Source organism: Rattus norvegicus, chromosome 6, assembly GCF_036323735.1.
Source record: "Rattus norvegicus strain BN/NHsdMcwi chromosome 6, GRCr8, whole genome shotgun sequence".
NCBI lineage: Eukaryota > Metazoa > Chordata > Mammalia > Rodentia > Muridae > Rattus > Rattus norvegicus.
In genome coordinates, this window is record NC_086024.1 from 103,220,344 (window position 1) to 103,244,614 (window position 24,271).

The window sequence follows — 24,271 nt, forward strand, 5'->3', positions numbered from 1 at the left end:
TCTGAAATGAAAATAAGCCTCGAGTGAGAAGTACAGAGGGAGGGATTTCAGACCAGAAAGGACAAAAGGACCAGAACTTCAGGAAGGAAGCCCTCAGTGCAAGAGGGATGAGAGTGTATTCTGAAATATGGACCAGCACCACATGGAGCTGACCACCACCACAGTGTGAAGACTTTGGGGTTCAGTACTCAATCCATTTCCAGCCTACAGCATAGCATGTATCACCAAAAGCACCTGAAGTTTAAGATAGAAGACAGTAAACAACTGAATGCAAGGCATCGTACTAAACAAAGGCTCCTGTAAACAAACAGTGCACTGTCTCCCACACCCGTTCCTCTGCTCATATTTTGTTCCCGAGTTAAAGGCACCAACATGAACCCAGTATGCATGCAGAGCTAAAACTTTTGTCATCTTGCATCTTTCTCAGCTCCCACGCATTCAGTGAGTCACCAAACTCTGACTCTACTTGAAGTTCCCAAATTAAGCCCCTCCTTTTCTTTCCCTCCACCTTTTCCCTGGTCTCAGTTTGCAGAATTGCTCTCCTCAAATCTTTCCTTTACATTGCTATGGGAGTGACCAAGCCAGATTGTGAATGTGGAAAACCTCTACAGGCGATGATCCCAGAACCAAGATAGAGCATTTGAAGCTCTCCACACCTCCCCAAGCAACCGAGCAAGTGGTTGCTCCCTCAGATCCTGTCACTCATTCCTCCTGTCTTTGTCCAGACTGATTGCTCTTTCAGTATTTCTCAGAGGGATTTAAAAGTGTGGCTCAGTGGCAGAGCACTTGTCTGCCAAGCACCAGACCCTGGGTTTGCTCTCCCATACCATGAGACAGAACAGAAAAGCAAAATGAAATAAGTCAGCATTAGCTTAGGCATTACATCGTCCAAGGGAAGATTACATTACATTACATCTTCCAAGGCTCTAAAGCCTCACATAGAACAAAGTGCCGCTCAACCATGTTCCCAGAGTCCTTCAGGCACCCTTCAATGGCTGCATCACATTGAAATAGTCTGTTCACAGACCACTTTTGATGACAAGTTCTTTTAGGACAGATTCTGCTCATCTTGTTGGCCCAGCATGGGTTGGTACCTTCAGTAGCAGGCGCTCAACACTGAACTGACCAACAGAGTTGACATTGTACAGCTTTACCAAGGAGCCAGGGTCAACATAGGAAGAAATTTTACTACTCCAAGCTGACAACACATTTGAGAGGACTCCATGCAGAGCTCGTCATATAAAGGCAAAGGCAGAGAACTAACAGCTCAGGCATCTTTGATCAGGTGCTTCAAATCCAGGCTTAAACCAAGACATAAATATTTTTTGTGCATGTTAGTGGTAAATCTAAAGGTATCTAAAGGTAAATACCCAAATCATGTCATTAATTTACATTTCTCTCTTGATGTGTTTTAACTGTATAATGTATCAGTAATGTCAAAAATATGAAAGTAACACCACAGGATTTCATCCAGCTCCTTCAGAATTAATGCCATCAACAATGAGGAAATCAGATTTATGAAAAAATGTTTCCTGAACAGGATCATGGGTAAGTGGTGATCATGAAATAAACATGCTGTATGAAGGATTCATAGCATGCTAGAGCCATGGGCAGATGAGAAATTGTCCTTCAGAGCCAGGTATGGTAGCACATTTCTGTGATCCCAGCACTCTGGAGGCTGAAGTAACACATTGCTGAAAGTTTGAGGCCAACCTGAAGTCCAAAGTAAGATCCTATTGAAAAAATAAATTTATCCACATGAAAATGGCACTCAATATAAAAAAAATGCCACAGCTATCCAAGATGAGATATCAGTGCACCTGCTTGGGCCTATATAGAGTCTCCTTTTTCCTAAAAACTACCAGTTAGATGTAATCCCTGTTCCCAGAGCCTGCTTTATTACACATTCTAGCTTAGCATGACCGTAAGCTCTGCTTCTGTATATATCCTGATGCCTTTCTTATGTATTGCAAATACATCCATACCAAGACTCCAAAGCCAGTTATGGCTCTCATCATAGGATCAGACACCATGTTTATTCTGAAGAACCAAAATACTCTTTGAATCCTGCCCAAACCAAGCACTTGAATCTAGAACTTAAAGACCTGAGTGAAGTGAATTCACCAAGGTAGCAGCCCCTCTCTTTACCCATATGTTCAGCCAGCATCCTTTGCATCCTTCATCCCCACTTGCAGAAAGAAGGTACCAACACAGGTCTGTATCTCCAGCACATGAGCAGAACACTGAAGTATGATGGGATGCCGAGAACCTCCTAAACACTGAGAGCAAGGACAGAAGGGGATGGCACGTGTTTATTTATGTACTCATTTGTCCAACAGTTTACTGAGTGCTTGCTTAATATGTGTCCAGAATACAGCAGAGGAAGATACAAAGGTAAAACAATCAGGCCGGATACCTGGTCCTCAGTTGTTTCTAAGCACTGTTGCCCTATTGGAAGCTTTGGAGGTTTTTGTTTGTTTCTCGGCTTTACTTCGGTGGGGGTGGGAAGTTGTTGTTTGCTTTTTTGTTTTTTTGTTCTTTAAGTAGGCTCTTACAGGCTAACCTCAAATTTACTGTGTATCCTAGGCTTGTTTAAACTCGTTGAAATCCTCCTGCCTCTGCCTCATAAGTACTGAAATTACAGGTGTGAGCCACCATGCACAACTTGAAGTTTTTTCTTCAAATGGCTCAAAATGCTTTGGAAGTCTCTAAAAACCAGGGCATAGGGCAGCTGAATGATACATTAACAACTGAATGATAAAAGTATTTTCAATTTTTATTATTTTTTTTCAGCCCCATCATCATCATCGTGACTTTTCACTTCTAAAAAAGCTCCATTACTTCATGAGCCTCTGAACTCCCAGCTGCCCCTGTCTGAGCTTCTCAGGAATGCTGGCAGCAGCCATCTCATGGGCTGGTTGGTCTTTCAGCTGCTCCTGCCCAATGCCCTTCTTACTTCAGAGCTATGTCAAGCACATTGTGATGCAGGAGCAGTGGCACAATGCTAGGCAGCCCTTCACCAGATGCTTAGCTGCCTGTTGAGCACACAGAAACACCTCTGTTAAGGAAATGTGAAAGGAGAAGCAGAAGCGTGCCCTTTGGAAATAGCTCTCCTGTCTGACATCCAGGAGGTTTCCAGAGATCTGTCTCAGCAGATTCTATGTAAGTCTGTGTCAGTTACAGCAACCCAGATATGAGCCTGAAGAAGAGGGGAAGGGATAGTTTGATTGGTACTGGTTATCTGTGGCTAGAGTGTCTCTCTTTCCATCTTCCTCTTTCCCCTGGTTTCATATCTTTGTGCCTCAACTAGAAAAGTTAAGAGCTTAGAGACTAGTTGGTACCTGAACTTCTTTTACATAAAACTAATTTCACTGGGCCTCTGGAGATAGTTCAGTGGATAGAGTAGGTCCTGCATTCAATCCCCAGAACCTACATCTAAAGTTAGGTGCAACAGCGCCTGACTAGCATCCTAGCACTGGGAAGGTGGAGATGAGTGGAACCCGAGGGCTCACTGGCCAGCAACCTTACCTGCTTGGCAAGTCTGTGCTGAAGAGAAACCTTGTACCTGACCCAAAAGTGGATGGCATCTAAAGAACGACACCCAAAATTGTCCTCTGATCTACACTGGCATGCCCACACACACCCACACACAATGTGTACACGTACACATACACTTGTATACACAGGAACACATACCCTTCATTGAGAGTTTAAATTTGAAATGAAAGCAAGCTTTCTGGGTTTTTATATCACTATTCCAACTGTATCCCATTGGTGACTGAGAATAGAATAGAAATGAGCTCATTAGCAGACTCACTTGTAATTATCAAGTGGGAGGGGAGACCCTAATACAGGGTCCAGTGCTCAAAGCTGAAAAGCTGAGAGGAAGAGCACCATCAAGAAAAGGAGAGGAGGCTATCACAATCACAACTTCTCGGAGCTGCAACTGAAATTGCAAACCAGAACTGTGATAGACCTGGCTTTAGAAGATGCCTGGTAATGCATTAAAAATGACAGAGGGCAAGTTTTCTGATGCATACACATAGTCTCAGCTACTCAGGCAGCTGCAGTGGGAGGGTCAAGAGTTCATCAGGTATCGTCATCAAGAGAAGTTTTAATGAGTGATAGGCAAAGGCTATTTAAGAGCGGATATGTAATTAAATGCAAGTAAAGTATAGCACAATACATGAAAAAGACCACATAAGAATATGGGATCTATAGAATTCTTTCAACTTTGCTATGTTTGAAAATTACTTTTTTTTTTTTTTTGGTTCTTTTTTTCGGAGCTGGGGACCGAACCCAGGGCCTTGCGCTTCCTAGGTAAGCGCTCTACCACTGAGCTAAATCCCCAGCCCCTGAAAATTACTTTTAAATATTATACGGAAAAGATTGCATCGGGAATGGTAGACAGTATTTATAGACAACATTAAGTATATTTGGGAAACTTTTTGTATTAGCTAGAAAACCCAACCAAACCTTCCAAACTGGTCCCTAAGCCTCTCACCTCTTCCCTGTTCCATTAACCCTTCCAAAAGACTCAGACAGTAGCATCAGCACAGCACAGGGATGCCTCTATTCCTACTGTCCTTCTGGGCCGTGGCCATCCTTGAGAGCAAGTCCCCATATGACAAAGCTCATCCCGGCTGTGCCGACACACACTGTGGCCCTTTGGACTTCTCGTCCCAGTGACATGACTGGCAGTGGTTTCTGACCTGTAATTGGACATAATATAGGACTCTCTGAAAATTTCAGTGCAACTCTGTAGACCAGCCTGATGAGCAGAGCTGCAGAAGGTTTGGGCCTCCATCCACTGGAACTGGAAAACAAACACGTGAGAGGGAGGCACTGGGAAGAAAAGGGCAGTCTAGAGAGGATCTGCTGGTGACAGAGGAATTAGAGACTGGATGCCTGTACAGGGCTGCAGGACTGCAGAAGGCCTGGCCTGCAATATGGCTAAGCTTCCTACCTGCTTTATGCAGTGCTCAGGCATTAGGTAGGCCTAGCAACGTTCATAAACTGTTAGAAAAATATAAATTATAATTGAGAAAATTCTGCTATGCTTTGGTTTTGGTTGGAGTTAAAAGTTTTTTTGAGACAGTTTCATGTAACCCTGGCTGACCTTAAACTTGTTATGTGGTTGAGGAAAATATTTTATTTCTGATTCTCCACCCTCCAAGAGCTGGGTTACAGTCACACAGAATATACACAACCCTAGGAGAACAAGTTAGAACAGATGAGTCTGCACATCCGTGCAGTGTCCACAGTGACCTCTAGTTACCTGCTCTGCTCCTCTGTTTTAATTACACACTACTGAGCACAAAGGTATTAGAATTATATACATTAACCAGTGATTAACATGCCTAAACTCTAATCTTAATGCTTTATTTTTGTTTTGTTGTTATATTTTTGTTTTATTGAAACCTATAATGTCAATAAAATGATACTTTTGAGCTCTAACAAATAATTTATTTAAATAGGTCTATTTTGTTGCTAAAATACTTATGGAATATACAAATGACTATCCCATTATCATAATGTTGCAGGTTTTACTGGTCTCTGTGTTCTAGACTATCAAGAGAAAGACTGTGGTCACTGCAACCCTTTGGCAAGCAATGACCACAGATGATGACCACAGACACAGAGGCGTGACTCATATTTCATTTACCATTATTAAAGTATATCCATAGATAATGGTGACTTTTTTCTAAATTAAATTATAGTGGTTGTGACAAGACTGTAAATATACTAAGTCATTGCATTTGTAACCTTTAAATAAGCCATTTTTAAAACTAATGCAAGCAGGGCACAGGGGTATGTCTGCAATCCCAACCTCAGGAACCCAAGGTAGAAGGAAAACTTGGTCAGGAGATTACCAATGTAGAAACCATCTCTCAAGAATGATAACAAAATAATCTAGAGATAAAACTATTATGAAAACAAAACCATAATTAGTATTTAATCCCACACAATTTAGACCTTTTCTGGAGAATTTTTCGGTTGTTTTGTAACAAAGTCTCACGGTAGCCCAGGCTGGCCATGTACTCATGCTCCCTCTGCATCCTTCTCAGTAGTGCACCACCACATCCAATGGCAAAACTAAAAATTGTTTCAAACCACCAAAATTAATAACACATGACAAAGGCTATGGCTAAAAGGCTGGGCTTCTCTTTCAAGGTAACCCCACCACAAGGCAAAAGGACAGAGTACAAGAAACGTATGGGAGTAGAACCCTGAACCATCTGATTGTCTTTATGAGAAAATCAATTTAAGCACTAGGCATCATTATATTGGGCATACCTTACAAGAGATTATGATGCTCCAAACAGCTCTGCACTGAGATTAGTAACTACTACTTTTTAATATTTAACATTATGGAGAAATTTTCATTATCATATGTAACTAAGTAAAGACCTTTGCCATTTGTAAAGCTGAAAGCCAAACTCTTACTGCATCTCCAGGTCCTGAGAGTGTCCCTAGTAAATAGTGTGCACTGGTATCGAGGAGGGGTCCAGACTGCCTTCACAGGCCATATCGCTGTAATCCCATTATCTTGTTGAAGAGGTTGAAGAATACAGGTGAAGATAATATATCATAGTTCACAATAAAACTAGTCAAAATTCTAGCTAGAGAAATGGCTCTGTAGTTAGAGCTCTTGTTGCTCTTGCAGGGGACCTTGGTTTGGTTGCCAGGACTCATGTGGTGGCTCGCAACTCCAGAGGATCCAGTGCCCTCTTCTGACCTTTATAGGCATAAGGCATGCACCTGGTGTATATATGTGTGTATAGGCAAAACACTCATATATATAAATCTAATTTTTAGTGGTATTAAAAATAATACTAGAGATGTTTGAAAAAGCATAGGGAATCATTTATCTAAAATTTATGCAATGCGTGTGTGTGTGTGTGTGTGTTTGTGTATGTGTCTCTGTATATTAATTGGAGTCATACCACATAGGATGCTCTTCCAGAAGATCCACAGACTAACAAAAATCTAGTACTGGGCATGATAATCTGTGTACCAGTTGAGGGTCTAGGTGTCCAAGATTCTCCTAAAATAATAAAGACTCTTGCTATTGCCCTTGGTTGCCGCCCAGAAGTTGAAGGAGAGTCCCTGTTGCTGAAGACACCAAGTACTTTGGATACAGAACTTGGAAGACTCCAACTGGACCTGATCCAAAAGCCTACCCTGAAGGCTAGCTCTCATAATTCCAAAGGTGCTATACATGCATGCTTTCAAGAGAGGATAAGATCAATAGTATTACCACTGTGATGCCTATGAGCCATAATGACCAGCATGGCAAGATATCACTACAGGTACAATAGTGGCACTAATATCTTGGCAGTAATCAACAACTATCTAACAGGAATTTAAGGCCTTGTCAATAGAAAGGAAATCATGGCTGGTATTGTAAATGTATCAAGCTACTCATGATTAGTAAGTCATGGATCTGCAAAAAGAACCTACTACTGCCACTTTCCTAAATGAGTATGTCTTTGTTGCATTTAAATGCTTCTCCTTATCGCCACAGATCAGTGTACCTCTCACCCCACATCCACAAAGTTTCTTTTTTAGCAGAATGGAGACCATTACAGAACACCACAACTAGACTAAATGGAGAAAACAACCGGCTATGGGGTGCCCATTCCCACCTCAGTCCATGCATCTAAAACACAGTCTTTACACCTAGTATTCAGGGAACATCTTGAAAGAGGGAGTAGAAAGATGATAAGAACCAAAAGACCAGGAAATCTGCTGAGATTGTATCTTCTGGATATGACAAGGAAACTACACCCACGAAGTCTCAACAGCAGAGCTCTTTCTAAACAAGACCAGAACAATGACAACACTAGTTAACATGCCAATATGTTGGTGAGAAATCTCATGGAGCCCCGCCCCTAGATAACAATTAATGACTGCTGAGAGAGGGAGGGTAGTGGTCCCCAGGGATGACCTCCTACTTGCTTATCCAATACCATGTGGTCAGCCCTAAAATTATGTACATACAAGCAACATTTACATGGGCTCAACAAGCTGCATATTTATTCATATATTTGTATTTCATATTCATGTGACAATAATAACTAAAGAAAAGGGTCATTAATTTGTGAGAAAGTGAGAAGACATGGGAGGGATTGGAGGGAGGAGGAGAATATCATGTAATTACATTTTAATGATAAAATTTTTAAAATTCACTCAAAATTCAATATAATAAAGTATTTTCAGCACAAACATTCACACAAAAATAATAATTAACAATGACAGAAAAAATGCTTCACTTCAAAGATGGTAAAAGAGGCTGGCACATTTGCTATTCTTTCGCTGACCTCACTTTGGTTTTTTAAAGACTCAAGAGAGATGAAGAGAGGCAAGACTCACTCATGGCTGCCTCCCAGTCCCTCTTTCCTTTCTCTTCTCTCTGTGTCCTGAATTCCTAGATAAGCCTGTTCCTCTGGGATATCATCTATCAAGTGGGGTTGTCTTAAAATTGTGCATGTGTGTGTGTGCGTGTGTGTGTGTGTGCGTGTGTGTGTGTGTGTGTGTGCGTGTGTGTGTGTGTGTGTGTGATATGCGCATGGATGTATGGCTGCCTAAGCACATGAATGTGCTGATGTTAGAGAAGTCAGGTGTCTTCCTGCCTATCTCTCTACCTTGTCCCTTTAAGACAGAGCTTCTCACTGAAGCAGAAGTTGCCATTTTGGCTAAGCTGGCTAGCCAGCAATCTCTGGAAATCTCCCTGTCTTTGACTCCCAACACTGGGTCTATAAGTATGTACCACTATGGCCAGCTTTTGCGCAGTTGCTAGATGGTACAGCAAGCACACATCCATCGAGCCATCTACACAGCCTTACACAGCCTCTTCTTAAATTAAGGGCACCATAGAGGCCACAGTGACTGCACTAGGGAAGGACATTCCTGGTCCTAGTGGCAATGCAGCATCTATTAATAGCAAGTATACACAATATAAGACATACCTCTAACAAGTGATGTTTCCAATTTCTTGGGGTGATTTTGTTTCAGAAATGTGTATTTTATCATCCAGCTCTAAATAAGCAAAAGCTGAGTGCTTCATTTCAAGTCTAAGATATCATAAAATACTATAAGCCACAAAAAGAAAAAGAAAAAAATAGTACTTATACAGCACAATACTTACTTTGAATTTCCCCCACTGAGTATTTATTCATTGCTTTTCTGTGCTATCAACTTCACATTTAAAATGTTTTATTTATTTAATGCATGATACACAAACACACACACACACACACACACACACACACTCAACATGGTGTATACACAGGGATAAGAAGAAAACTTTTGGGTATCAATTCTCTTGTCCACCAAAAGGAATCAACTCAGGTGGTCAACATCTTTACCAGCTAAGCCACCTCAATTACACTGAGACCTTCAAAGTCTCTGTTAAGTCTGCTTCTTTTCTACTCTGCTTTCTTTCTTTCTTTTTTTTCCCATCTTCATTAAATTGGGTATTTCTTATTTACATTTCAAATGTTAATCCCTTTCCCAGTTTCCAGGCCAACATCCCCCTAACTTCTCCTCTACCCTTCCACATGGGTATTCCCCTTCCAATCTTCCCCCCATTACCGCCCTCCCCCCAAGAATCACGTTCACTGGGGGTCCAGCCAAGGCAGGACCAAGGGCTTCCCCTTCCACTGGTGCTCTTACTAGGATATTCATTGCTACCTATGTAGTTGGAGCCCAGGGTCAGTCCATGTATAGTCTGTGGGTAGTGGCTTAGTCCCTGGAAGCTTTGGTTGCTTGGCATTGTTGTTCATATGGGGTCTCAAGCCCCCTCAGCTCTTTCAGTCCTTTCTCTGATTCCTTCAACGGGGTCCCATTCTCAATTCAGTGGTTTGCTGCTGGCATTCGCCTATGTATTTGCCATATTCTGGCTGTGTCTCTGAGGAGAGATCTACATACGGTTCCTGTCAGCTTGTACTTCTTTGCTTCATCCATCTTATCTAGTTTGGTGGCTGTATATGTATGGGCCACATGTGGGGCAGGCTCTGAATGGGCATTCCTTCCGTCTCTATTCTAAATTTTGCCTCCCTATCCCCTCCTAAGGGTATTCTTGTTCCCCTTTTAAAGAAGGAGTGAAGCATCCACATTTTGGTCATCCTTCTTGAGTTCCATGTGTTCTGGGCATCTAGGGTAATTCGACTCACTTACCAATGAGTGCATACCATGTGTGTTTTTCTGTGATTGGGTTACCTCACTCAGGATGATATTTTCCAGTTCCATTCATTTGCCTATGAATTTCATAAAGTCATTGTGTTTGATAGCTGAGTAGTATTCCATTGTGTAGATGTACCACATTTTCCATTTCTCTGTTGAAGGGCATCTGGATTCTTTCCAGCTTCTGGCTATTATAAATAAGGCTGCTATGAACATAGTGGAGCACGTGTCTTTGTTATATGTTGGGGCATCTTTTGGGTATATGCCCAAGGGAGGTATACCTGGGTCCTCAGGTAGTGCAATGTCCAGTTTTCTGAGAAACCTCCAGACTTATTTCCAGAATGGTTTTACCAGTCTGTAATCCCACCAACAATGGAGGAGTGTTCCTCTTTCTCCACATCCTCACCAGCATTTGCTGTCACCTGAGTTTTGATCTTAGCCATTCTCACTGGTGTGAGGTGAAATCTCAGGGTTGTTTTGATTTGCATTTCCCTTATGACTAAAGATGTTGAACATTTCTTTAGGTGTTTCTCAGCCATTCGACATTCCTCAGCTGTGAATTCTTTGTTTACCTCTGAACCCCATTTTTAATAGGGTTATTTGTCTCCCTGCAGTCTAACTTCGTGCGTGAGTTCTTTGTATATTTTGGATATAAGCCCTTTATCGGTTGTAGGATTGGTAAAGATCTCTTCCCAATCTGTTGGTTGCCGTTTTGTCCTAACAACAGTGTCCTTTGCCTTACAGAAGCATTGTAGTTTTATGAGATCCCATTAGTCGATTCTTGATCTTAGAGCATAAACCATTGGTGTTTTGTTCAAGAAATTTTCTCCACTGCCCATGTGTTTGAGATGGTTCCCCACTTTTTCTTCTATTAGTTTGAGTGTATCTGGTTTGATGTGGAGGTCCTTGATCCACTTGGACTTAAGCTTTGTACAGGGTGATAAGAATGGATTGATCTGCATTCTTCTACATGCTGACCTCCAGTTGAACTAGCACCATTTGCTGAAAAATGCTATCTTTTTTCCATTGGATGGTCTTGGCTCCTTTGTCAAAAATCAAGGGACCATCAGTGTCATTTCTGGATCTTCAATTCTATCCACTGATCTATCTGCCTTTCTCTGTACCAAAACGATAGTTTTTATCACTACTGCTCTGTAATACTGCTTGAGTTCAGGGATAGTGATTCCCCTGGAAGTCCTTTTATTATTGAGAATAGTTTTAGCTATCCTGGGTTTTTTTGTTATTCGAGATGAATTTGCAAATTGTTCTGTCTAACTCTGTGAAGAATTGGATTGGAATTTTGATGGGGATTGCATTGAATCTGTAGCTTGCTTTTGGTAAAATGACCATTTTTACTCTATTAATCCTGCCAATCCATAAGCATAGGAGATCTTTCCACCTTCTGGGATCTTCTTCAATTTCTTTCTTCAGAGGCTTAAAGTTCTTATCATACAGATCTTTCACTTGCTTGGTTAAAGTCACACCAATATATTTTATATTATTTGGGTCTATTATGAAGGGTGTCATTTCCCTAATTTCTTTCTCGACTTGTTTCTCTTTTGTGTAGAGGAGGACTACTGATTTATTTGAGTTAATTTTATACCCAGCCACTTTGCTAAAGGTGTTTATCAGGTTTAGTAGTTCTCTGGTGGAACTTTTGGGATCACTTAAATATACTATCATATCTGCAAATGGTGATATTTTGACTTCTTCCTTTCCGATCTGTATCCCTTTGATATCCTTTTGTTGTCTGATTGCTCTGGTTAGGACTTGGAGAACTATGTTGAATAAGCAGGGAGATAGTGGGCAGCCTTGTCTAGTCCCTGATTTTAGTGAGATTGTTTCAAGTTTCTATCCATTTAGTTTAATGTTAGCTACTGGTTTGCTGTATATGGCTTTTACTATGTTTAGGTATGGGCCTTGAATCCCTCTTCTTTCCAGGACTTTTATCATGAAGGGGTGTTGAATTTTGTCAAATGCTTTCTCAGAATCTAATGAAATGATCATGTGGTTTTTATCATTCAGTTTGTTTATATAGTGGATTACATTGATGGTTTTCTGTATATCAAACCATCCCTGCATACCCAGGATAAAGCCTACTTGATCATGATGGATGATTGGGTTTTTTTTTGTTTTTTTGTTTTTGTTTTTTTTTTTCTTTTTTTCAGAGCTGGGGACCGAACCCAGGGCCTTGCACTTGGATGATTGTTTTGATGTGTTCTTGGATTCGGTTTGCAAGAACTTTATTGAGTATTTTTGAGTCGATATTCATAAGGGAAATTGGTCTGATGTTCCCTTTCTTTGTTCAGTCTTTGTGTGGTTTAGGTACAAGAGCAATTGTGGCTTCATAGAAGGAATTTGGTAGCACTCCATCTGTTTCAGTCTTGTGGAATAGTTTGGATAGTATTGGTATGAGGTCTTCTATGAAGGTCTGATAGAATTCTGCACTGAACCCATCTGGCCCTGGACTCTTTTTGGTTGGGAGACTTTTAATGACTGCTTCTATTTCCTTAGGAGTTATGGGGTTGTTTAAATGGCTTATCTGTTCCTGACTTAACTTTGGTACCAGGTATTTGCCTAGGAAATTATCCATTTCCTCCAGATTTTCAAGTTTTGTTGAATATAGGCTTTTGTAGTAGGATATGATGATTTTTTTGAATTTCTTCTGATTCTGTTGTTATGTCTCCCTTTTCATTTCTGATTTTGTTAATTCAGACACACTGTGTCCTCTGGTTAGTCTGGCTAAGGGTTTATCTATCTTGTTGATTTTCTTAAAAAAACAGCTTTTGGTTCTGTTGATTCTTTGTATAGTCCTTTTTGTTTCTACTTGGTTGATTTCAGCTCTGAGTTTGATTATTTCCTGCCTTCTACTCCTCCTGGGTGTATTTGCTTCTTTTTGTTCTAGAGCTTTTAAGTGTGCTGTCAAGCCGCTGATATATGCTCTCTCCTGTTTCTTTCTGCAGGCACTCAGACCTATGAGTTTTCCTCTTAGCACAGCTTTCATTGTGTCCCATGAGTTTGGGTATGTTGTACCTTCATTTTCATTAAATTCTAAGAAGTCTTTAATTTCTTTATTTCTTCCTTGACCAGGTTATCATTGAGTAGAGCATTGTGCAACTTCCATGTATATGTGGGTCTTTCTATGTCTCTGTTTAATTTCTGTTTCCATGATCTGTCCATCGATGAGAGTGGGGTGTTGAAATCTCCTACTATTATTGTGTGAGGTGCAATGTATGCTTTGAGCTTTAGTAAGGTTTCTTTTATGTATGTAGGTGCCCCTGTATTTGAAGCATAGATATTTAGGATTGAGAGTTCATCTTGGTGGATTTTTCCTTTGATGAATATGAAGTGTCCTTCCTTATCTTTTTTGATGACTTTTGGTTGAAAATCGATTTTATTCGATATTAGAATGGCTACTCCAGCTTGCTTCTTCAGACCATTTGCTTCAAAAGTTGTTTTCCAGTCTTTTACTCTGAAGTCGTGTCTCTGAGGTGTGTTTCCTGTAGGCAGCAGAATCCTGGGTCCTCGTTGCATATCCAGTTTGTTAATCTGTGTCTTTTTATTGGAGAATTGAGTCCATTGATGTTGAGAGATATTAAAGAATAGTGATTGTTGCTTCCTCTTATATTTGTATTTTGATGTGAGATTATGTTTGTGTGCTTGTCTTCTCTTTGTTTTGTTGCAAGACGATTAGTTTCTTGTTTTTTCTAGGGTGTAGCTTGCCTCCTTATGTTGGACTTTACCATTTATTATCCTTTGTAGGGCTGGATTTGTAGAAAGATATTGGGTAAATTTGGTTTTGTCATGGAATATCTTGGTTTCTCCATGCATATTAATTGAGAGTTTTGTTGGATACAGTAACCTGGGCTGGCAGTTGTGTTTTCTTAGGGTCTGTATGACATCTGTCCACGATCTTCTGGCTTTCATACATAGGCTCTGGTGAGAAGTCTGGTGTAATTCTGATAGGTCTGCCTTTATATGTTACTTGACCTTTTTCCCTTACTGCTTTTAATATTCTTTCTTTATTTTGTGCATTTGGTGTTTTGACTATTATGTGACGGGAGGAGTTTCCTTTCTGGTCCAATCTATTTGGAGTTCTGTAGGCTTCTTGTATGCTTATGGGTATCTCTTTCTTTAGGTTAGGAAAGTTTTCTTCTATGATTTTGTTGAAGATATTTACTGGTCCTTTGAGCTGGGAGTCTTCACTCTCTTCTATACCTATTATCCTTAGGTTTGATCTTCTCATTGTGTCCTAGATTTCCTGTATGTTTTGTGCTAGTAGCTTTTTCCATTTTACATTATCTTTGACAGTTGTGTCAATAATTTCTATGTATCTTCTGCTCCTGAGATTCTCTCTTCTATCTCTTGTATTCTGTTGGTGATGCTCGCATCTGTGACTCCTGATCTCTTCCCTAGGTTTTCTATCTCTAGGGTTGTCTCACTTTTTGCTTTCTTTATTGTTTCCATTTCCACTTTTAACTCCTAGATCATTTTGTTCATTTCCTTCTCCTGTTTTCTTGTTTTTCCAGTAGTTCTTTAAGGGGTTTCTGTGTTTCCTCTTTAAGGGCTTCCAGTTGTTTACTTGTGTTGTCCTGTATTTCCTTAAGGGAGTTATTTATGACCTTCTTAAAGTCCTTCATCATCATAATAAAATGTGATTTTGAATCTAGATCTTGCTTTTCTGGTGTGTTTGGATATTCAGTGTTTGCTTTGGTGGGAGAATTGAGCTCTGATGATGCCATGTAGTCTTGGTTTCTGTTGCTTGGGTTCCTGAGCTTGCCTCTCGCCATCAGGTTGTCTCTGGTGTTACCCTGTCTTGCTATTTCTGACAGTGGCTTGACCGTCCTATAGGCCTGTGTGTCAGGAGTGCTTTAGACTTGTTTCCCTGTTTCCTTTCAGCCAGTTATGGGAACAGAGTGTTTTGCTCTCAGGCGTGTAGTCGTTTCTGTCCACTGGCTTTCAGCTGTTCCTGTGGCCTCGAACCAGAAGGGCCTGCCCCTCCTTCTCCTGGGTCCCTGTGCAAAAGGGGCCCAGATGGCACTAGGCCTTTTCCTCTAGAGTCAGAAATATGGGCAGAAAGTAGTCTCCTCTGGTTTCCCAGGCTTGTCTGCCCCTCTGAAGGTCTAGCTCTCCCTCCCATGGGATTTGGGTGCAGGGAGCTGTTTGACCAGGTCCGTTCAGATCCAGGCGCAGTCTGGACCACAGGGCTCCTGCAGCTTGACTGCCCCTATCTTCCTGTGCTGAGATGCACTATACAGTTTCCTCTTGGGCCAGGGATGTGGGCAAAGGTGGGCAGAAGTGGCTGTCTCTCCTGCCCTGCAGTCTCAGAATTGCCCACACTACTGGGTGATCAGCTCTCTCTCCCTCGAGATTTGGGAACAGGGAGCTGTGCACCAAGATCAGCGGGGTTCAGGTGACAGCTAGACACTGGAAGTGTCCAGTCGCAGAGGAATTTTGCCTTTTTGTGTCCTGATTCCCGCAGGCAGGTCACTTGGAGCAGAAAAGTTGATCTTACCTCTGGTCTCGGGCCTGAAGTCGCTCCTCCGGGCTGGCTCTCCATGAGGGCAGCAACTCAAAGGGCCTGCCCCTAGAAGTCCCTGTGCACAGGGGACCCAGATGGCACTAGGCATTTTCTTCTCTATACTTGGCTTTCTTAATCTTAACAGAAAGTGTCAACAAAAAGCTTCAAGTAGCCATAGGAACACAATTTTAATAGCTGCTAAGTAAAACCAAGGTAGCACAATCTGTATTATTTCCTTTGCCTTGTGTCCTTTTACCTTCCTTGGCCATACAAGGAGTGTCACACCAATTATTAGTTTGGTAAAGCACAAGCATGAAGATCTGAGTTCAGATCCCAGAACACATGTAAAATGCCAAGCATAGTGGCATGTACCTATAATCCCAGTACCAGGGAGGCAGAGACAGGAAGATCCTAAGGCAATGGTTCTCAACCTGGGGGTCATGACCCCTTTGGAGGGAGGAGGTGGGTCACATATCAGATATCCTGCATACCATATATTTACATTATAATTCATAACAGTAACAAAATTACAGTTATAAAGTAGCAATGAAATACTTCTTTGGTTGGAGGTCACCACAACATGAGAAACTATATTAAAGGGTCCCAGCATTAGAAAGGTTAAGAACCACTGTGTTAAGGCTCACTGTCCAGACAGCATAGCTGAATCAATGAGCTCCACCTTCAGTGAGAAACCCTGTCATATGTACATTCCTTCTCGTATGCATGAATACATGAATATATTCATAAGCAAATAACACATTTGCACAAACATGCAAAGAAGACCACAGTAAATGAGGAACAGCAGTAGCAACTGGATTCAAATACCCCATTCTGATGACTCCCAGATGTTATGGAGCAAAGATGCTCACCTCCCATGGTAATTGGAGAAAGAACAAGAATAAGAAAGACAAAGGGGAAGGACCCCAGGACAAGAGCACCCCCTAACATGTCCCCTGTGGTCTACTCCATCTAATTGGCCCTACTTTTAAAAGTTTTCACCACTTCACAGGAATGCCATCTATAAATCCACTGGTGGATGAACTCATTGATCATATCAAAGCTCTCACAGTCCAATCTTTAAGCCTCTAACACATCTTATTGAGGACACTTAACGTAAAACCCACCTGTATTAGTTACAAGACTCTAAGGCTTAGACCTCAACCTATGAAACAGAAGATATAGAAATGACATTAATGTCATGTGCATAATCCCTTGTTTTCTGTATTTGTATTTGTCACAAAAGCTACATCATGAAAAGAAGGAAGCCCAAACTGAAGTGAGTCACAAACTTCATTCCCATCACAGGACTGTGGCTTGGCCTTGAGGTGAGGTAAGATTCAATGGCCCTCATAGATGATACCATGCATTGCATGGACACAGTCCCCTCTTCCTCCTGTTCTACCCACCTTCCTCTCCTACCTACTATCCTTCACAAGCTCTCTCCTTCTCCTGAAGATTCCATGTGCCAAGATACTTTCTATGATGATCAACTTTAACATTGTTATTATAGTTATTTATGTGTATGGAAGTCAGAGGACTACTAGTAGAAGTTGGTCCTCTCTTTCTACCATAAAGGTTCTGAGGATAAAACTCAGGTTTATGGCAGCAAGGGCTGTTACCACTGAGCCGTCTCACCAGCCCCTTAACTAACTTTTCTAGGTTAGAGACATGTGAACTGAGAACCTGAGCTGGCAGGTGGTGACAGATGACAGTAAAAACGGTAACTATTCTTCCTTCCTTGGGCTTTGGGGTGCATTCCCACCCCTTCTCCTACCTCGCTGCCTGCAAACGCATCAGGACCAAATTGTTTAGGAAGAAAGGAAACAGGAAGGAAATGGGATATTTTCTGTCTTATCTGCTCTGGCCCTATTTCCTTTCTTTCCATTATCCCAAGCCCCCACATTCTTGCCAGCTCCCATACCCACCTTTCCAAGCATGTAAGCACAGGATGGACTTTGAAGAACAGCCCAAAGCTCCTCAAGGCAGAATCTAAGGGTCTGAATCACAGCTTAGTAGGTACAAATGGTGTGATGATAGCAGGTACTTTCCCTTTTTAAGCCTTAGCTGTGCAGTCTATGAGTGTAGTCTCAATTAAATGAGATGGAACATGCAAAGTCTTTATTACTTACCTTATAAAGCACTAATTAATTGTTAGTTACTATTTCTCATCATCTCTATTTTAAGTGATGGTAGGGGTTGGCTTTGTTTTTGTTTTTGTTTTGTTTACACTTTTTTTTTAAGTCTCATTTTTCGCAATTTAGCTGCTATGGACTGATGTGCTGGGGCCATGGCTCAGTGGTTAAGTTCTGGATTATTTCATTCTTTCAGTCTCTTCCATCTCTGGCTCATCTTGACTGGTTTTATCTTCACCATGAACATTTCTAAGGAAGTAAAAATGAATTGCTAACAGTAGAAAGCCTGACAGAGAAAACTATGCTAAGTAAGAATTAGAATTGTCCATCTTGCTGTGTCCACAGCTGTGTGCTTGTGGGAGGTAGAACCCTGGCTGGAAGCACACTGAGACATCTGTCACTCTGTCACTCCTCATGTCTGTGCTATCAGACAAGTTCTCTGTTTGCTTACTGTCTATCAACCCCTACAGTATAAGCTGCTGGTTTGTACGTACCTACAATGCTTGCCACGGAGTCATGTATATTACAGATTTTTGATTAAAAAAAACCTTGCTCAGTTAATAACTAAAAGAGGCAGTGTTATTAATTTAATTACATTCTCTCACTTTTCTGATGTTCCCTATCAGCATGATGAAGAAGAACAAGAGCAAGAGCAAGAAGTTAGTGAATAAGCAAGACGCCCTCTGCATCCCACACTATTACAGACTAGGACATCTTAAGAACATATTAGATGGAGGAGAGTATGCGCCTTATGTATCCCCTCCCATATTGGAGAGCAATTTTATTCAGGTAAATAACACCTACACTCTCAATTAGGTTCCAGTAACATTTTCTCAAAGACAGTGAAAGATTGAGAAGTGAATTGTTAAATGTGATGAGGGACGGTGTGGTTAACGAAGGGAAACAGTCCTACAACTTTAAACAGGCTGAAATAATGAGTGTTACAGGGAAATTCACTTCAGATGTTCTCAACAAACCCACAGGCAAGGGTTCTGTCCTATCTCTATTAGAATTGTCATTCTCACATAATCTTAATGTTCCATAAAATGATTTTTGCAGCATACGATTTCAGGAAGGTATTCAGATAATTTTTTCTTAGAGTTTTATTTTAATTTTTTAAATGCATGTATTTATGTTTTACCTGCTTGTATGTTTGTGCACCACATTTGTGGTTGTGAGTTAGTAATTGAACCCAAGTCCTAAGTAAGAACAGCAAGTGTTCTTAACACCTGAGCTATCTCTCTAGCCCCAGTCCTAAATTTTAAAGAAAAATGCCTGAGGCTAGAGAGGAGCTCAATGGAGGAGCCCTTGCCTGAGATGCATACAGCCCTGGATTCAGTCCCTAAGTGCCAAGTAAATAAAAAACCACCCAAGAAAAGATAAATTAAAATAAACCTCATATGTTGGTTCTGAAGGGAAATACAACTGTCAGATAGCATCAGAGACAAACTTTCCTGTGAGAATGTGCCTGCATCTGAATGAAGACATAGAGCACATGGACACTGTGTTGCCTTTCCTCCCAACACTCAACACCAGACTGTTCAGGCAAAGACGATGACTGTCCCTCAGGGAAATGCCATGGCAGTGTCTGATGCTAAACGAGCACAGAGCCAATGCACTCCGCTGATCCCACAGAGTATGATAAGGACAGAGACAGACATATCAACGATATGGAGTTTTCATGCTTCATGAATGTGTTCTCTGATACCAGAGGACTGGTGTGACGATGTTGTGCCCAGAGAACCCTCAGAGAGGAGTGAGGTCTCTAGAACACGGTTCAGTTACGCCTTGGAACACGTGATGCCAAAGTTTAACTGTTTGGCCTTCAGTTACTCTTTCCTGCTAACAATCTTTTATTTTCACCTTTCTTCCCATACTTTGTTCGTGTTAATTAACTCTTGCACATTCTAGTTGCATAGCTCTGGCCCCACACAGGGAGGGGGAAGTTTGTAGTAGGCAGGTTAGCCACGGTCCCACATAACTGCAGCCATAGTCTCTAAAATGCCCAGTTTTTCCTAATTTGTGTTTGACAGCAAGTTACCAACATTTCTGACTCCGGAGGTTCAGGTGAGGGAATAGAAAGCACTGGCTCATTTGAACACATCACCAGCTACATCCTCACCTCAGCCAATCCCCCAGCTGCATGCTCCATAGGACCCTACAATACTAATCGTTATGTCAATTGTAGGCACTGGCCTTCTCTCATTGACCCCACGAACCACAGACTGTAGCTCTTCACTCTGCTATCTCCAAAACATGAACAAACCAAGGAATGGAAGCCTCATTTCCCCCTGTTTTCTGCCCTCCACTTACACTGCTCTAGCAAGCAGGGGCGCTAGCTCTCTCTATACCTTTTACCAAGAAACTCCTTTCCTGTTCTCTACATGCAGGTCAATAGGAGAGGTGAATCTATTTACCTGCATAACCGAGCAAACTGGGTGACCGTAGGCATCTGTTCTTCCAATCACGTCTTCAAGACCCCCAATATGATGCTGTTGGCACACCTGACGACAGAAGCTCGAAAAGAACAAGAACCCCTCTTTAAAACCATTCTGAAGTCTTCCTCTCCTGGGAATCTGGTGCTCACCAGGTGAGTCACAAGGACAGGAGGATAGTGATCTCTGTCAGAACACAGTAGCACCAAGTGCCTAAAAGGAAAGATAACAAGTGTCCCAGAGGAGCACTTCAGGTACATTGCTTTCTCAAATGACGCAAGGGTGTCTCTAAGAGGATATCACAAAGGCAGTCAAAATGACAAATTTAGAAACGTCCTAGAGCACTGCAGACTGGTAAACCGCCTCCCAAGTGCACACTTCCCCCAACTCCAGCCTCATCGTGGCCACTACCTCAGTCTACCATCTTGAGCAAGTAACTTAATTTAAGCCTCATTTTTAGACAGTTTTATCACTATATATTTATTGTACAGATAATGTGCTTCATTATAACATTTTCATACATGTACATATGAAATATATGTACATGTATTTCCATATATGTGCATTAAGTTCCTTGAGCATATTCTACCTTCGTCATACCCTCTCTTCCCCAACCTCCCATCATCGGGCCTCTTCCTCATCTCAGATAGTTCCTTTTTACTTTCATGTCTCTTATGTTTGTGTAAGTGTGTGTGTGTGTGTGTGTATGTGTGTGTGTGTGTGTAAGAGAGAGAGAGAGAACAATATGGGTGTGTCATGGTGTACATGTGGAAGTCAGAGGATAACCACAAGTATCAGTTATCAACCCTCTACCTTGCTCAGAAGACTGGGTCTCTCCTGCTCATTGCTGTGTACACTAGACAAGCTAGTCCATAAGCTTCCAAAGTCAGGCTTATATAGCAAGCACTTTATTTCCCCACCTTCTTTTTAAAAATCCATATTCCTCATGAGAGAAGACATATTTACTTATGTCTTTCTGAATCTGGCTTCTTTCACTTAACATGATCTCTAGTTTCAGCCATTTTTCCTGCAGGTAACATTTCATTATTCCTTATGGATGCACAAAGCTCCACTGTACATGTATGCTTATTTCTTTATCTGTCCATCTCTTCATAGTCCCTTGTCTGATTCCATAATTTGCCTGTTGTGACAAGTGCCCTGCTTACTATGGGCAAGGAAGTAACCCTTTTGAATGGTGACATAGATTCTTTTAGATGGACATACCCAGGAGAGGTGTTGCTGGGTCATATGATAGTTCAAGTTTTAGTTTTTTAAAGGAGCCTCCACATTGGTTTCTTTACACTTTACACTCCTGTCAGTAGTCTATAAGGTTTTCCATTCTCTTCCCACATCACTGCCAGCATTGGTTTTTGCTTCATGGTAGTGACCATTCAACTGACAATATAAACTCTCAATGTAGTTTTATTTAAATTCCTACATATCTAAGCCTCAAATTTTTATTTTAGTGTATATATATGTATATATATATATGTGTGTGTGTATATATATGTGTATATATATATATTTATATTTATGTATGCATCAGAGGACAAGTTTGCAGACTCAGTATGTCCTTCACCATGTGGGATTAACCTCAGATCACTGAGATTGACTCTAGGCATCTTCACCTGATAAGCCATCTCACCAGCCCTAAACCTCACTTTCAGGCTTAATTAGGATGGACAGTTTTCCATGATAAATGACATTCTTATCCTTTATTATCACCAGAATCTTGGACATATGATTAGGATGAAATGGCTCTCAGGAGCTCCCACCCACACCTATCTGGGTCAAGACCATCGACTGTCCCATGCTCCAAGCTCAAAATGACTTTTTATAGCTCTGCAACTAGGTCTTTGGATAACATTACATTTGCATTTGTTTGCAGGTTTATCCCTCTACAGTTTGTGACTATTTCTGTGCACAGTGCTAAGAACATGCGTCTCAAGGTAAAGCTGATCAACGGCCGGTCTTACTACTTACAGCTCTGTGCTCCTATGTATAAACAGGATATCATATTTTCTCAGTGGGTAGACCTCATCCCCCTCTTGAATCAGGAGAAAGCTAAAACTACCCAAGTATCAGAGATCTCAAGCCTCTCAGAGATCACAAACAGCACAGACATCACAGGCTCATTGGACATCACAGACATCACTGCTTTACCAGAACTGCAAACCATGTGCTCGAAAACGCAGAGATGCCCTTGCAACATCATGGAAAGTGAAGACTTCTCCGAATATACAGATGCCACTGATGTCACAGATGTCACTGATGTTCTGGAAAATGAGGTCACAGATGTTCAGGATATAAAAATTGTCACAGAAGTCACAGAAGTCTCAGAAGTCCAAATATCCACAAATGTCTCAGGGGTCAAAATAGTATTTGAAAATGACGATATAATAAAGAACAAGCAGGAGGAAAAGGTATGTGTTGTGGGACACTTCATTCTTTAATGGTCAAACATGGGAGCTGTAATTAAGTCTTAGTTAACACTCATGATGAAAATGCTATGGAACCCACTCACAGTGGCATGATTTTAACAATTGACTCAATCCCTAAGCTCAGTATAAGTCATAAAATATTCCCTGAAATAGTCACGATCCTTCAAGTATCAAAAAGTAACGGTGTGACAGAAAGAAGGTCTGGGTTAGAATCTTAACCTTTTGGGTATCATATACATGACTAGCTAAATTGTCAAACACAAGGTGTGATGTCATCACTCCTAAAATAAGAATATTAATATAACAAAATGGCTATTTTATTACTTAAAAATAAGGATGGGCTGAAGTTTCAATAAGGAAAGATAAGAGCAGAAAACAGAAAATAAAAAAGTTATTTACTTTTAAAAAGGCCAGAACGTTTTTTTAAAAAGTAGGAGAGAAGAGGGAGGGAGAGAGAAATAGAAGTACTGAAATATATATCAATCCGGGTGACATACTAGGCTCTAAAGATAGATCAGTTTGGAGACTAGTAAACAATGTTCACTGGATCCATGGTACAAAAACAGTGATGACTGAGGACAGACACTTCACAAAGGAAACCACCTGTAAGTTATAGTGGGAAAATATTAAAAATCTCTCATCTGTGTCTACAGCCAGTGTGAAACACACAAGATGTTGCTGTACAGCAGTGCACCAGATCACCAACATCTTCTCTCCCCTACTGTCCTCTCCCTAATTTAACCTTGAAACTGACAGTGAATGGAGTGAAACAGCAATGGTAGTAAAGTGGGGGTTCAGAGAGATCTACAATAGGGGTGAGAATTGGTCAAACATTCTTGAAATGATTACGAAGCAAGAACCTTAAAACTACTTATGCCGGGGGCTGGAGAAGTAGCTCAGCCCTTAAGAGCACTGGCTGCTCTTCCAGAGGAGCCAAGTTCAATCCCAGCAACCACATGGCATCTCAGAATTGTCTGTAACTCCAGTTCCAGGGGATCCAACACTCTCACACAGTCACACATGCAGGCAAAACACTAATGCACATGAAATTAAAAATATATATTTATACCCTCTAACAGGAATGAAGACTTAGCTACAAAGATGTGAATCATGGGTTGGGGATATGGCTCAGTGATACAATGTGTGCTTGGTGCACACAACACCACACACACAAAGAACATGATATCATCCCATACCCATACCACACTATAACAGCAAATTAACGAAAGCATGAGAACAGCCTAAAATACCTGCCAAGAACAACCAAACTCAAGACTATGAAGAGCGAGTGCCATGTTCATCTTGCTTAGGGGTTCCCATAGTATCTGTCAAGTCCATAGCCAAAGTCTGTTAGATGAGTTAGTGTCGTGTACTTGTTGAAATTGTTCAAAAGTGCTTCTTAGCCTGAAAAGAGGTTCATTATGTACACTGAGAGGGGGAAAGAATAATCTCTTGGATATAAAAGTCCATTGATACACACACACTAAAAGAAAGAACAGGGAATCGGGAGTTAGCTCCTTTGATAAACTGCTTGCTGCACAAACATGAGGACCA

At 41.1% G+C, this 24,271-nt stretch overlaps 1 protein-coding gene and 1 long non-coding RNA gene across 47 annotated transcripts in view; one reads left to right on the top strand and one right to left on the bottom strand.

Moving 5' to 3' along the window:
* Positions 1-2,156: 2,156 nt before the first annotated feature.
* LOC100909680 (uncharacterized) lies at positions 2,157-10,631 on the bottom strand. Of its 2 annotated transcripts, none has more exons than NR_131078.1 (3): positions 10,556-10,631; positions 5,120-5,211; positions 2,157-2,279 (listed from the first exon to the last, which is right to left on the bottom strand). It is a non-coding gene; the product is annotated as an uncharacterized LOC100909680 (long non-coding RNA). The 2 variants fall into 2 exon arrangements; NR_131077.1 differs by having other exon boundaries at positions 2,158-2,279.
* The window catches only part of Garin2 (golgi associated RAB2 interactor family member 2), a 44,681-nt gene continuing 23,208 nt past the window's right edge, over positions 2,799-24,271 (top strand). For 6 of the 45 annotated variants that reach the window (XM_063262204.1, XM_063262212.1, XM_063262208.1 and 3 more), the window contains exons 1-6: positions 3,004-3,162; positions 16,953-17,039; positions 17,369-17,429; positions 18,468-18,630; positions 20,232-20,431; positions 22,165-22,699. In XM_063262204.1, coding sequence (XP_063118274.1) covers positions 18,469-18,630; positions 20,232-20,431; positions 22,165-22,699 — 897 coding nt within the window. In that variant the 5' untranslated portion in view covers positions 3,004-3,162; positions 16,953-17,039; positions 17,369-17,429; position 18,468. Of the gene's footprint in view, positions 3,163-6,458; positions 6,576-7,093; positions 7,314-16,952; positions 17,040-17,368; positions 17,430-18,467; positions 18,631-20,231; positions 20,432-22,164; positions 22,700-24,271 lie in introns of those variants that run through there. The other 39 variants (XM_017594255.3, XM_017594257.3, XM_017594254.3 and 36 more) reach the window with 22 other exon arrangements.